This window comes from Nicotiana tomentosiformis, chromosome 6, assembly GCF_000390325.3.
Source record: "Nicotiana tomentosiformis chromosome 6, ASM39032v3, whole genome shotgun sequence".
NCBI lineage: Eukaryota > Viridiplantae > Streptophyta > Magnoliopsida > Solanales > Solanaceae > Nicotiana > Nicotiana tomentosiformis.
The window spans coordinates 103,898,703-103,912,968 of record NC_090817.1 but is presented as its reverse complement, the minus strand read 5'-3'; the positions used below and the strand labels follow the sequence as shown (position 1 = coordinate 103,912,968).

The 14,266-nt window shown below is 37.9% G+C and overlaps 3 protein-coding genes across 3 annotated transcripts; 2 read left to right on the top strand and 1 right to left on the bottom strand.

The window, feature by feature from the left end:
* The first annotated feature begins 431 nt into the window (after window positions 1-431).
* LOC138894517 (uncharacterized) lies at window positions 432-2,150 on the top strand. The gene is made up of 5 exons (XM_070179218.1): window positions 432-679; window positions 830-924; window positions 1,030-1,100; window positions 1,221-1,351; window positions 1,775-2,150. The coding sequence occupies exons 1-5, from the start codon at window positions 432-434 to the stop codon at window positions 2,148-2,150; spliced, it is 921 nt and encodes a 306-aa protein (XP_070035319.1).
* A 12-nt stretch (window positions 2,151-2,162) lies between these two features.
* LOC138894516 (uncharacterized) lies at window positions 2,163-2,633 on the top strand. Its single transcript, XM_070179217.1, has one exon. It carries the CDS (start codon window positions 2,163-2,165, stop codon window positions 2,631-2,633), a length of 471 nt encoding a protein of 156 aa, XP_070035318.1.
* Window positions 2,634-9,265: 6,632 nt separating this feature from the next.
* Window positions 9,266-13,301, bottom strand: LOC138894515 (uncharacterized). Its single transcript, XM_070179216.1, has 4 exons — window positions 12,992-13,301; window positions 12,688-12,897; window positions 12,491-12,546; window positions 9,266-9,412 (listed from the first exon to the last, which is right to left on the bottom strand). The coding sequence occupies exons 1-4, from the start codon at window positions 13,299-13,301 to the stop codon at window positions 9,266-9,268; spliced, it is 723 nt and encodes a 240-aa protein (XP_070035317.1).
* Window positions 13,302-14,266: the final 965 nt, after the last annotated feature.

Sequence of the window (14,266 nt, the reverse complement as noted above, 5' to 3'; positions counted from 1 at the left end):
AAAAGAAGTGGTGAATAAAGAGGTAATCAAGTGATTAGATGCGAGAATCATTTTCCCCATCTCAGACAGCAACTGAGTGAGCCTAGTTCAATGTATTTCAAAGAAAGGTGGAATGACTGTGGTGCAAAACGAGAACAATGAGCTGATCTCAACAAGAATAATTACAGGATGGTGAATCTGTATGGACTACGGAAGATTGAACAAGGCCACCTGAAAAGACCATTTCCCCCTGTGTTCATCAATCAGATGTTAGATAGGTTGGTAGGGAGGTTCCATTTTTGCTTCTTGGATAGATACCCGGGGTATAACCAGATCTCTATTACTCTAGAGGATAGAGAGAAAACGTCATTCACCTATCCATATGACAACTCTGCTTTTCGGAGAATATCGTTTGGCCTATGCAATGCACCCCCACATTTTAAAGGTTCATAATGGCGATATTTACTGATATGGTAGAGGATATAATGGAGGTCTTCATGGATGCTTTCTCAGTGGTGGGGAACTTGTTCAATGATTGCTTTGTAAATCTGAGAAGAGTGTTGAAGAGGTGTATGGAGACTAATCTGGTGCTAAACTGGGAAAAGTGCCATTTCATGGTGTGGGAAGGTAAAGTCTTAGGACACCTAGTGTCAAGTAAGGGCATTGAAGTGAACCGCGCTAAAGTTGATGTGATAGATAAGTTGCCACCGCCCACTTACGTTAAAGCAATAAGAAGTTTCCTTGGTTAGGATGGTTTCTATAGGAGATTTATAAAATATTTTTCCAAGATTGCTAACCCTTTGTGTAAAATGCTTTAAAAAGATCACCCCTTTATGTTTTGATGATGCAGGATAGATTTTGAGGAGTTGAAGAAGAGGCTGGTGACTGCACCAATCATAGATGTACCTGACTGGGAGCAACCATTTGAGCTGATGTGTGATGCAAGTGACTATGTTGTGGGAGCAGTTCTTGGGTAGTGCAAAGAGAAGGTCATGCACCCAATCTACTATGCAAGTAGAACCTTAAGTGGTGCCCAACTAAACTATACAGTGACCGAGAAGGAGATGCTAGTAGTGGTGTTTGCATTCGACAAATTCAGGTCATACCTGATAGGCGCTAAGGTAATTGTTTATACTGACCATGATGCTCTAAGGTACTTAATTGATAAGGAGTCAAAGCCACACATGATTTTATGGGTGCTGCTACTACAAGAATTTGACTTGGAAATCTGTGACCGATAGGGAACGGAGAACCAAGTGGTTGACCACTTGTCCATGCTGGAAGGAGCACAGAAGAAATTTGAGGTGGAAGAGATCGTGGAGACGTTTATGGATGAACAACTGTTGGCCACAAGCCTTGAGGTAGCGCCATGGTATGCAAACACTGCAAACTACCTGGCGAGCGGTATTGTTCCCTGTGACCTTTCCTCTGTACAAAAAAAAAAATTCTTTTGTGATTGTCGCATGTAGTTTTGGGAAGAGCCTTATTTGTTCAGGATTTGTATTGATAGCATGATCCGAAGATGTATCTCCGAGATAGACCAATCTTCTATTTTGCAGGCTTGTCATGCGTCCCCGTATGGTGGCCATTTTAGAGGAGTAAGGACAGTTGTAAAAGTGTTGGAGTCGGGCTTTTACTGGCCGACATTGTTCAAAGATGTACACTTCTGGATGAAGGGTTGTGATGAATGCCAACGGACCGGGATTTTTCGTCGACATGAGATGCCTATGAAAGCAACTCAAGAGATGTAGGTGTTTGATGTATGTGGAATCAATTTTTTGGGACCTTTTGTCAGCTCATATAGCAACAAATATATACCTGTAGTGGTGGATTATGTTTCAAAATGGGTGGAAGCTATGGCACTCCCTAAAAATGATGTAAAAGGGGTCATTGGTGTTTTGAGAAAGAACATTTTCACCCGATTTGGTACTCCAAGGGCAACAATCAGTGATGAAGGCACTCACTTTTGCAACCGAGCCTTCACAAAGTTGTTAGAGAAATATGGTGTTCGCCACAAGGTTGCCATTCCATATCACCCACTAACGAGTGGACAAGTGGAGGTTTCAAACATAGTAATAAAGAGTGTTTTGACAAAGACTATGAATGCTACAAGAACAGATTGGGCACGAAAATTAGATGATGAATTCTGGGACTATCGCACTGCTTTCTAGACTACAATTGGCATGTCTTTGTATAAACTGGTATTTGGGAAGGCATGTCACTTACCCGTGAAGTTGGAGCATAGAACTTTGAGGGTATTGAGGCAACTGAATCTTGATATGAAAGTTGCGGATACAAATAGAGTCACAGAGTTGCACGAGCTTGATGAGTTTCGTTACCACACTTTTGAGAGCACAAGGCTATACAAGGAGAGAATTAAGATGATACATGACAAATATATTCTTGAGCAACATTTTAAATCTGGAGACGTGGTATTGCTATACAATTCGAGATTGAAGTTGTTTCCGGGCAAGTTTAAATCAAGATGGTCAGGACCATTTCGTGTGGCAGAGATGCATCCTACCGGAGCTGTAGAAATTGCATTGAAAGATGGCTCCCGCAAGTTCAAAGTTAATGGGCAAATGCTAAAATATTATCAAGGCATGAGTGAGGAAGATAAAGTGATCTCAACCATATACTTGAAGGATACTTGATAAGGGATAGCCAGAGGCGTGCTGTGACATTAAATCAGACACTTCCTGGGAGGCAACCCATGGTGTTGTTGTAATTTGTCATTTTGCGACGTTAAATCAAGCGCTTATTGGGAGGCAATCCAATTTTTGTGTTTTTTTTTATTTATTTAGTTTGATTTGAAAATTTTGAAGTGTTGACATGTTTATGAGTGATGCAGGGATGGAATTTTGCAAATCAGAATGACTTGAGGTGAAGAGATCGAGATAAAAGGCAAAAGGGGCTAAATTTGCAAAGCTGAAAAGAAGCCTAGCTGGGATCGCGTCTACGCGCCGCGCGCAAGTTGATGTGCCAGCTATGCTGGCCAATCTTCATGGGAAATAAAGTCTGCCCGGGGCGTGGATGACTTCGCGAGTTTTTAAAAAAAATATATATATTTTTTCTTTTCCTTTTCCATTCTCCAGATTTTTGCCTTTAACCTTTTTTCTCCTTGTTTTTCTTTTATTTCCCTCTTTCCTCCCGATCGTTCCCTACCCGAGTACGTGCTCCCTATCTCCCTTTCGATTATAGGTTTTCAAAATCCCTCCTCACCAAACTGGTAAGATTTTCCACCCCCCTTCTGCGTGTCTTATGTTCTTTCCCCACCCCCACGTAATAGCCCCAGACCACTCTCCCTTAGGTTAGTTTGTGTTTTTCTGTTTCTTTCTTGTTATGGTTACTTTTGGTAGATTAATTGAATTTCAAATTGTGGATCTTATTTTGCTCCATATTTAGTTGATCGTTGTATAATGAGGTGGAAAACTACAATTCTCATCACCTCACTCAAATTGTAAGGGCAAAACACATACTAATTGATTTGAACCATGAACTCTAAAACTTGGCATACAAAGTGTTCGACAAACATCCTAAATGCAATTTTTGATAAGTTTTGTGAAGTCTAAGTAGCAATCTTAATTGTATTGGCAATAAGAACATCGCTTGACTGTAGGGTAGTCATTTGGGGGTCTTTGTACTTAAATTGCTTTGATTTTTGATCGAATGTCAACCTGCGGCCTACTTAGGCACGACTCGTGCATCATCCTCCCTACTTGATTTTCCATGATGCTAAGTAGCCTTATATCATTGCAATTAAGATGTAGTAGTCACTCGTACCTTGTTTGCATACTTACGCCTTCAAGCTAAGTGTGGAGTGCCAAGTGCACCGCTATGAGTCAATGTCACACATTATACTAATATGTATTTTGTATCCTTTGCAGGTAATATGGATATCTCTAAAACACCAACTCGAAGCCATGGAGCAGGTGGTAGTGGTAAGACATCCACAATGAAACCATCAACTAAACATGATGTGGACGCTATACTTTGTTCATACATTGACTGCTTTACTTGGAAAATACAAGTTGACTGAGGAGGATGATGACATATGTGGAGGCACATAGTCGGCATTCCATGATATATGCTCTGTTCAGGACCCATCGGCTGTGACTATACAAAAGAAGGGACATGGTGAATCCATCACTGATATGGAAGGAGCGCTACAATAGTTGCAAGCAGATTTAAAGGCACGAGACCGTGCTTTGCTAGTCGCACAGGAGACTAGAAATCAGTGGATGCGAGAGCAGTTCGCTGTGATGCTCAAGGCTATTCATGGATTGAGATAGCTACATCACATTGGAGTCCAGATAGACTTCGAGTAGCCGGGAGATGCAGAGTTGTCTATTTTGAGTGCTACTGAGGGCACTGCTACTGAGGAGCCGAATATGGCTCGAAAGAAATGTCACGACCCCAAAATTCCAATTTAGGACGTCGTGATAGCACATAGTCCCTAAGACTAGGTAAGCCTAACACATGCTGAGTTAATAACAAATTTTAACTATTTAATCATTAAACACCAACTTATAAATGACATACATAGCTGAAAACGACCAATAGTAATACATTTCCGCATACCGGTAGTACAAAGTCATAAGATCTATTAAAATAAACTAGAATCTCTAAGTACAATAGTGTTTTGAAATGAAGATAAACAGTAGTAAAGATAATATCCGAATGTGACTCCGAGGCCTGCGAATGTCAAGAAGGTATACCTTGAAGTCTCCAGCTGTGCGGACAAAACTCTCAAAACCAATACAATCAGAAGTACCCAGTCTGTACAAAAATGTGCAGAAGCATAGCATGAGTACACCACAGCGGTACCCAATAAGTATCAAGACTAACCTTGGTGGAGTAGTGACGGGTAAGTCGAGACACTCACTAGACATAAAACATGTGTAAGATATTAACATAAAAATAGCAATGAAAAGAACATCAACGTAAGGCTAATAGTGTAAAGATTATTAATATAAAACCATCAATGGAATAATAGAAACACAAATAGCAACCATAAGTAAACGAGTAATAAAGCAACAACATAATTAGAACACTGATAAAGTACGAATGAAATCAATTAAGGAAACAAGTGACAATTCAAGTAATCGAATTGTCCCCAACGCATGACTGTCAACACGAATTACCCCGAGGCACCACACATCGTAATCATTTATCATAAGCCATAATCCTGAATCTTATACACATGGCACCTCGTTCCCACATTATCAATCACCTTCGCTCGGCAAAGTCCACGTGCTGCCATATACATTGTATCTGCATCAATTGCCAAATAAAATGTTCGAGCGATTTATTTAAATAAAATAAGGTAAAATGACAATTTTGAATTAAGTAAAGCGTCAAATGAGATAATAAGTTTGTTTTAGAAGTCAAATAAAGTAAAATAAAGTTCAATTTATACAAAGTAGGGTATCAAAGGGGGAAATGAGTTTAGTTTAGAAATCAATTAAGGTAAGTAAAATAATATTTTTGAATAATGTAAAACATCAGATAAGTTAACGAATTAAATGTAGAATCATTTAAAGTAAAGCGTGATAACAATTTAAATATAGTAAAGCACAGAGTGAGATGACGAGTTTTATTTTGAGACACACATATAGTAAAGCCTGTTATCAATCAATCAATTCACCAAGTAACAACGGAGGTACATATTGGAACATTAAAGCAACACAACAAATCATGTAGAATGCATGACCCATCCAAGAAATTACAATCGTTCCAACACAAGAGTAACAACAAATAACTAAGTACAATCAAAATTACGAATGGAATGAGGTGAGGAAAACAAAACAATAACTGTTCAAATCAACAAGCATTTCCACCGTAGAATGTACAACAAGAATCATATCGAGGTACCACACCTCATATTCACATTTCACAAGTCACAATCATAATCTTCCTTATATCACCGCGTGAGCCTTGCATTTATTTTAAAAATATTTTCCCCGAAATAACTACACACGTTTTAGCCCCCTTATCTCACCACTTGGCTTCAAGTAATTCTTTTACTAGAAATACGCGTATAAGTCCCACCTTATCTCACCGCATGCATTTCAATACCTACCCTTATACCATCGCATGCGTATCAATAACACAATACAATAATCAACTCGCACCACACGTGCCCATATGCCACAATATTTCAAAAATAACAATACCAATGTCACCACAACACATAGCCCACAACTCAACCACAATATGTACAAGAATCTTAATAACAACAAAATGAAGGAGAAATAACTCAAGAAGGAAAGGTATTCCAATAACCAAAAATTTCAACCACAAACGTGTTAATAGCTCTTCAACAACCACAACTTTAATAGATCAACAAGGAAGATATTTTCATGAAATAGCAACTTCAAATTCTAATGCATAACATAAGCTTAACAATGAAAGAAATAGCATGAAATAGCAACTACAATTAAATGCATGATAATAACTCAACTATGAAAAGAATAGCATATAACAACAACTACTAATCAATGCATACAAGGGAAAACTCGACAATAGAAACTCGACCAAGTAATAACAACTTCAATTTAAATACGTAAGAATGAACTTGACAACGAAAGGTAGAAAAATTAATAACAACTTTAGTTAAATGCTTATAAATAACCTAAGAGTCTAAATCCGGTCAAGTTTCACAAATAAGCCCGTGTACACACTCGTCACCTCTTGTACACGTCTTCCACATAATTCACATAGTACAATTAAACCCAATCCTACGGGGTAGTTTTCCTCACACAAAGATAGGCACGATACTTACCTCAAACAAGCTAAATAAATCTATTAATAATCCCTTCCCATGAAAATCCACTTCCGTACTGCTCGAATCTAGCCAAAATAACTTAATATAATAAATAAAAGCCATAGAAAATAATTTCAGATAATAAAGATTCGATCTTGAACTAAAATAAAAAAGTCAACCCTGGACGCGCACCTTGAAATTCGACAAAACTCATAAATTTCGAATACCCATTCTGACACGAGTCCAATCATACTAAAATCATTCAATTCCGACCTTAAATCAGCCTCCAAACAATCAATTTATGTTTTTGAAAGTTTTTACTAAAATCCTCAATTTCTCCAATTCAAATAATTAATCAAACACTATAATCAAGACTGGAACATGAAATAATAACAAATCCTAGTAAAAAATACTTACCCCATTCCATGTAGTAAAAATTTCCTCCAAAACCGAGCTCCAAAACCTTGTGAGAAAAAGTAACTAAATTTCGAAACAAGAAAACAAATGCAACAGCTATCCTAGCTTGAATCAGGTCCTAGATGATCCCGAAACCCGCATTTGATAATACCAACATGATTTTTGCAAGAATACACCCAAGTAGCCTCTTGAATTGCCCAATTCGGCTTTAAAATGAGGGAGATATGATGTTTTGAAATTTTAAAAGAAATCTGAAAATTTCAGGGACATAAATGGCGTTTTCGTAATTACTTACACTTGAAAAAAACAATAAGAAAATCTTTGTTTTAGCACCCAAAACTCATTCGGAACCTCCCGGACGCAAACCATGTATGCATTTCAATCATAAAACACTCTAAGAACCTGCCCGTGTACTCAAAACACCGAAACGAGGTCATCTTGACCCGATATTGACCATGATCAAACTTCAAATCCTTAACTAGTTTCTCAACCAATGATCCAAAACACACGCGAGCCCCTCGGGACCCCATCCAATCATACTAAAAAGTACAAATACATCATCCAAACTTATCCAAAGCCTCAAAACACCCACAGTAATATCAAAATAAAGAATCGAGGCTCAAACCGAATATAATTTCTCTTAAGTTGTTAAATCTTCATTCTTTCAAAAGAGTGTCTGAATCACACTTGAGCACTTCGGATTACTTCCAAATTTTGCACAGAAGTTCAATTCAACTATATAGATCTATCCAAAGTCTCGGAACACCAATTGGAGTCCAATAACATGAAAGTCAACTCTTGGTCAAACTTATGAACTCCTAAGTTTTTCAAATTGTCAACTTTCGACAAATAGGGTCGAATCCTTCTAGGAACCTCCGAAACCAAATCCAAACATACATACAATTCCAAAATTATCATACAAACCTATCGGAACAATCAAAACCTAATTATACATCCGTTTACCCAAAAGTCAAACGTTGGTCAACTCTTCCAACTTAAAGCTTCTAAAACGAGAATCATTCTTCCAAATCAATCCCTAACTGCTCGAAAACTGAAACCAACCATACACACAAGTCATAATACATAATATGAAGCTACTCAAAGTCTCAAACCACCGAATGGAATGCTAAAGCTCAAAATGACCAGTCGAGTCATTACAAGGAGGCTGTTGTGGATGGTGCTCCGACTAGGGAGGGTGTGATGATTGCAGCCGTCAACACATCTTGTGTCGAATTGGAGGATCTATCAGCATTGAGGAACGAGGTTCACGACCGGTCCTCCCTACAACATGAGATATAATGAGGGGAGTTTCTGATACCCACTCTGCTATTGATCGTTTATTACATGTTTTTGTGATATTGTGCAACTAGGGACAATGCAGTCTCTTTAGTGTGGGGTGGGAGTGCCAGAATTTGATTTTTGTGGCATGTGTTTAACTTCTAGTGATACATTTTGATATGATCACACTTAAGGCCATTGTAATTGTATAATTGTAGTTAGCTTTTTATTGGCGTAATCCTGGATTTTCTTTAAACCACGGTTCTTTCCGAAGATGCCATTTTCTTGAACCGAATATTCTTAGGTAGTTTTTTCTCAAGCTTTGTAAAACTTTATAAACTTTGCCAGATGATGGATTTCCTAGACAATTTTCTTGAGAGATTAAAGTCTAAAGAAAAATACAAAAAGATTTTTTTTCCTTGTTTATTTTAATCTGATAATGGAATGGGAAGAGCTTGAGTATTGTGCTTCATGAAATATTTTATATTTGGGCTTAGAGCTGGAGCATTTGTGCTTAGTACTTTTCTCGTAATTCTTTTGATTATGTGCCTAGAGAATATATATGTGACTTTATTTAGATTCTTGGGCTCATCTTTTGACTCCTATTATGTACTTCTCATATGGTTTACTTTTATGATGACTGTTCTTAGTTGCTTTAATTTGAGAGTCAAGTCTGAGCCATATTAAGTGGATCATATGCATTGTGTGAGGTGAGAATTTTGAGTTGTACTATGTGCCATCCTGGTCTAGTCTAGAACTTGCCCTGTGTGCGAGTCGAAGCGAAATGATTAAGTCTCATAAGGCTAGGAGATGATATAGGAGTTGTTATGATTGACCATTGAGCCTCTTTTTCCTACCAGTGCTAATATTATCCATAGTCAGCCCTTTTGAGTCTATAAACCTTTTCTTTAGCACCCACATTGCAAGCTGGATATCCCTTATTTTCTTAATCAAATCTTGTTCACCATTTACCTTTGAAAGAACTTAAGTTGCTAGAAGAGTAAAGAGAGATATCGATTAGAATTTGAGTCGAACCAAAGGAAGGCCGAGAAGGTGCGTTATGTTTGAATGAATTACTAGCCGGAAACACCAAAATTAAGGAGATTGTTAAAATATAAAATGAAGTACACCTCTCGTATATTGATCTAGGCTAGTGAGCATCTATGTGCTGATATCCTTAAAGAAGAAGGGGCATAATCGCGTATTGGTTCGTGGCATGGCATTGATTTGGTTGTGATAAGAAGGTGTTTGAAAGTGAAGTGTAGTTTATTAAAGCGATTAGGAGGGTTATTCATTATTTTTCCAAATATATCCTACCCGTCTCTTATCCTACATTACAACATATAAAGTCCTACTAGATCCGAGTTTGTGCGAGCTTAAATTAGTCGAGTCTTACACTACGAGCAAGCTTATTGTATGAACTTGGGTGGCATATGAGTTATTTTTTCGAGTGAGTGAATTCTATCGATTTGAGAGTCCTTAAAATATACTTGAACTTATATTTGAATGTGTGGACTACTTTCTCTCTTTGGTTTGTTGGTGAGGGCACATAATTTGCAAAGATTGGTAAAGTCCTTGATTTTTGAGTTGGCACAAAAAGTGAGTCTTAGTTTGGAATGTATTTGGAGTCAAAATGTTGAGGCTAGGATGTTAGAGAGAGTCACACTATTATTTTAATTAGTATTGGCATGACGGAAACCTTGAGAAAAAGTATGAATTGTGCTTATGCTAAGTTCTAATCGTTTATATAAACCATTGTCATCGGTATGATGCTTGAGTAGGTTTGGAAAATTTGTTTCTTGCCGATGTGCTTACGTTTATTCGCTCGAGGACGAGAAAAAGTCTAAGTGTGGGGTGGTGATAAATGACCAAAAGAGCTTGATTTTGAGGGTATTTTCATCTCATTTGTTATGTGAATTGCGGGAGATTACATGATTTTTGAAGTAAAATATACACATCACGTGTTTCTTGTATGTAGGAGTGAGTTCAAATGATAATGGATCAAAAGATATCAAATTGTTGCAAAAAAAGAAAAAATAGAAGGAATGAGAGCTCGTCTATTCTCGTGTGTGGCACAAAAATGAACGTGAAAAGGGAGAAAAATGAAGGCACAAAATAGTAAAGTAAAGCAAAGGCATGGATCGCTTCGCAAAATGGAAGAATTTCATAAGTTGAACCTGTGTCCATGGGCGGCGACGTACGAGCGTAGACGCGAATTCCAGCTTTTCACATCAGTGTTTGGATTGATTAGTTCCATCCTATATCAACCCTAAGTGATATAAATACATCAAAGAACAACTTTTTAAGGGTTACACAACATCTTCGAAGGCAATAACAAGCAAGGAGCAAGGTGAAAGATTCATAAATGAGTTTTTATCTTACTTCTTCCTTTTTCTATTATTGGTGATGAATTCTAATATTGTAGTTGTGCAAAAAATTATGAGTAGCTAAACTCTTTTATCTAGGGTTTGATGGAACCTCTTGGAGGATGAACTTTCGTTGCGTTTAATATAAGTTTACCATTGGATTTTCTCTACTTGTTTAACTACATGATTATTTTTGTTGATTGAAGGGCCCTCAATTGACTATACTTATTTAGTGTGTATTGCTTGAAAAAGGGTACATATTTAGGTATTTGTTAAACAACATCAATCCTAAAGTATATGAGGAATCAATACGACGGGTTTAAAGGTGGGATTAGGAATAACGAAACCTTGGTGTGATCTTAGTGAGCGGTAGTTTAGTGCTAGCTAGCGTGTTCGGAAAAATACGTCTAGTAAATTGTTGTAGTTCCTCGGAAGAGAATTACGATACCTAAAATGCTCACGATCAGTAGAGAATACTTAGGAAGAATTTATAGGATACGTAGGCGGGAGGAATCCGACAATTGGGAAAATCATAACTCTAGACTTTTTCAATCTTGTCTACAACCTTGATTTTAGTAGTAATAAAGTTACACCATTTTAATTACTTCACTTTTAGTTAGAAAACACTCAACCCATTATTTAACATTTTTAGAAGTTTATTACTTGAAGTCTTGCGAAACTAGTAGTTGTGATTAGTAGGTTAATTCCCTGTGGGATTCGACTCCGGACTTGAAAATCATATTATATTTGCAACAACCACTAGTCCTTTTAGGAGGCATAGTTGGGCGTGATCAACCCTCAAAATATAATAACGCTGCTAGTCATCTTGCATCTACGGTCAAAACCATCGCATTTGCGAGCCCATGCTCGCATCTGCAAGCTTCACTTACACAGTTAGCCTTCGCACGAGCAGTGAACCTGCCGTATCTGAGGCTCCAGGTGAAACCAAACAGTTGCAGGTGCGCGAACCCTCATGTCTGCCCCATCTCGCAGGCTAGCACAATGTCCTTGCAGGTGTGCCTTCGCACCTGCGCCCATCTTTGCAGAAGAGACCATTCACAAGACCAACCAGCATCGCAAAAGCGACCACCCTTCACATGTGCGGCTTCGAACCTGTGCTCAAACCTTTGTAGGTGCGATGCACCATAACCAGAACTTCCAGATAACACCAAAATGGTCCGGAATCATTCCTAAATACACTTGGGCCCCCGGACCCACGTACAATAATACCAACAATTCCTAATACCTTATCCGAACTTATCCAAATGCTCAAAACACCACAACTAACATCAAAACCAAGAATCAACGATCAAAATCCATTTCTTAAATTCCAAAATTTCCAACTTCGCCAAACACGTGCGAATCACACTTAGACATTTCGGGTCATGATCAAACTTTTCACACAAGTTTTAATAAACTAAATGAACCTATCTAAAGTCCCAGAACACCAATTGAAACCAGATAACATCAAAGTCAACTCCCGATCAAACATATGATCTCTCCAAACCTTTATATTGCCAACTTTGGGCAAATAGAGCCATAACCTTCAAGGAACCTCCAAATCTAAAACATACAACTAAGTCTAAAATTACCATATTAACCTATTTGAACCGTCAAATCACCAATCCGAGATTGTTTATTTAAAGTCAAGCATTGGTCAACTCTTACAACTTAAGTTTCATACCATAGATAAGTGTTCTGATTCACTCTTAAACCTTCTCAAAACTAATCCAACCATCCCTACAATTCATCAAACATCAAATACACATATGGGGAATATTAAGTAGTCTATTACACAATATGACCGACCGGGTGGTTACATTCTCTCCCTCTTAAAATAACGTGCATCCTCAAACGGGTTTAGAATAATACCTTAAATACCAAAAAGATGAGGATATATGCCTCGTATATCATGCTCAGTCTTCCGAGTCTCTTCCTCAACTGGTTTATCTCTCCACTGATCCTTCACTGATGCAATCTTTTTTGACCTCAACATCCGAACCTGCCTATCCAAAATGGCCGCTGACTCTTCTTCATAAGCTAAATTCCCATCCAACTGCATTGAACTGAGATCCAAATCATATGGCTTGTCTTCATAATATTTCCGAAGCATGGAATTATGGAATAGCATATGAACTCCGGACAAGTTGGGTGGTAAATAAAGCCTGTAAGCCACCTCACCAACTCTCTCTAAAATCAAATGGACCAATATACTGAGGGCTCAACTTGCCATTCTTCCCAAATATTATCATGCCCTTTATTGGCAAAACTCTAAGAAGAACCTTCTCACCCTCCATGAAAGCCACATCACGAACCTTCCTATCAGCATAACTCTTCTGCCCGAACTGTGCTTTATGAAGCTTCTCCTGAATCAACTTCACCTTCTCTAAAGAATCACAAACTAGATCTGTACCCAACAACCTAGCCTCGCTAGGTTCGAACCAACCAACTGGAGAATGACATAGCCTCCTATATAAGGCCTCATACATAGCCATCTAAATACTAGACTGGTAGTTGTTGTTGTAGGCAAACTCCATTAATGGAAGAAAATGGTCCCACAAGCCTCCGATATCAATAACAGATGCTTTGTCATGACCCAAAATACCATCGGAGCCATGACGACGCCTAACACCGCTTGCTAAGCAAGCTATCAATAAGCAGAAACAAAGTTTACTAACAGTATTGAATAGTCACATTAGTGGGATAATCATATATAACTGCTGTCAATAGAAATAATATAACTAAAACCATCCCATGATCTGGTGTCATCAAGTATATGAGCTTTATAACAAAAGTAAATACAAGGTCTGAATCAAATCAATACTTCTGAGAGACTAAACAATGTTAACATGACATAAAGAAAGGGGCTTCAAGGTCTGCGAACGGAACATCCGTGCCACCTTGAAATCTCCAAGCTAATCCGGATGTAGCTAACTCGCAATAGAAGATACCACCAAAACCTAGATCTGCACACGATGTGCAGAGTATAGTATGAGTACAACTGACCCTATACTCAATAAGTAGTAAGCCTAACCTCGGGCTGAAAGTAATGACGAGTTTGGAAATGTCTAATGCTCACTTTCCACAGCCAACAATAATAATAACAGTAGAATAATAGCATATGAAGGAAAACAACACAAATAATAACAGGTTCAGCTTAACATAACAGAAGGAGAAATAGACATGCTTTTAAGATATAATGGTCAAGGCATCAACTTCCACATAATCCACTTAGACATGTATTAACAAGATAAAACTGTAAGATCAAGCTCTAAACATCAAGTAGAGTCATCAAATACCAATTAGCATGAGAGGTAATACATCTCTATGCCTGCATGCTAGTTATACATGCCAATATCAAGTGTAAACAATATCAGCACATTCATAATGCTTGGCACAAAGTACCCCTTAATCATACTCCAAGTGCTTGGCACAAAGTACCCCTTAATCATACTCCAAG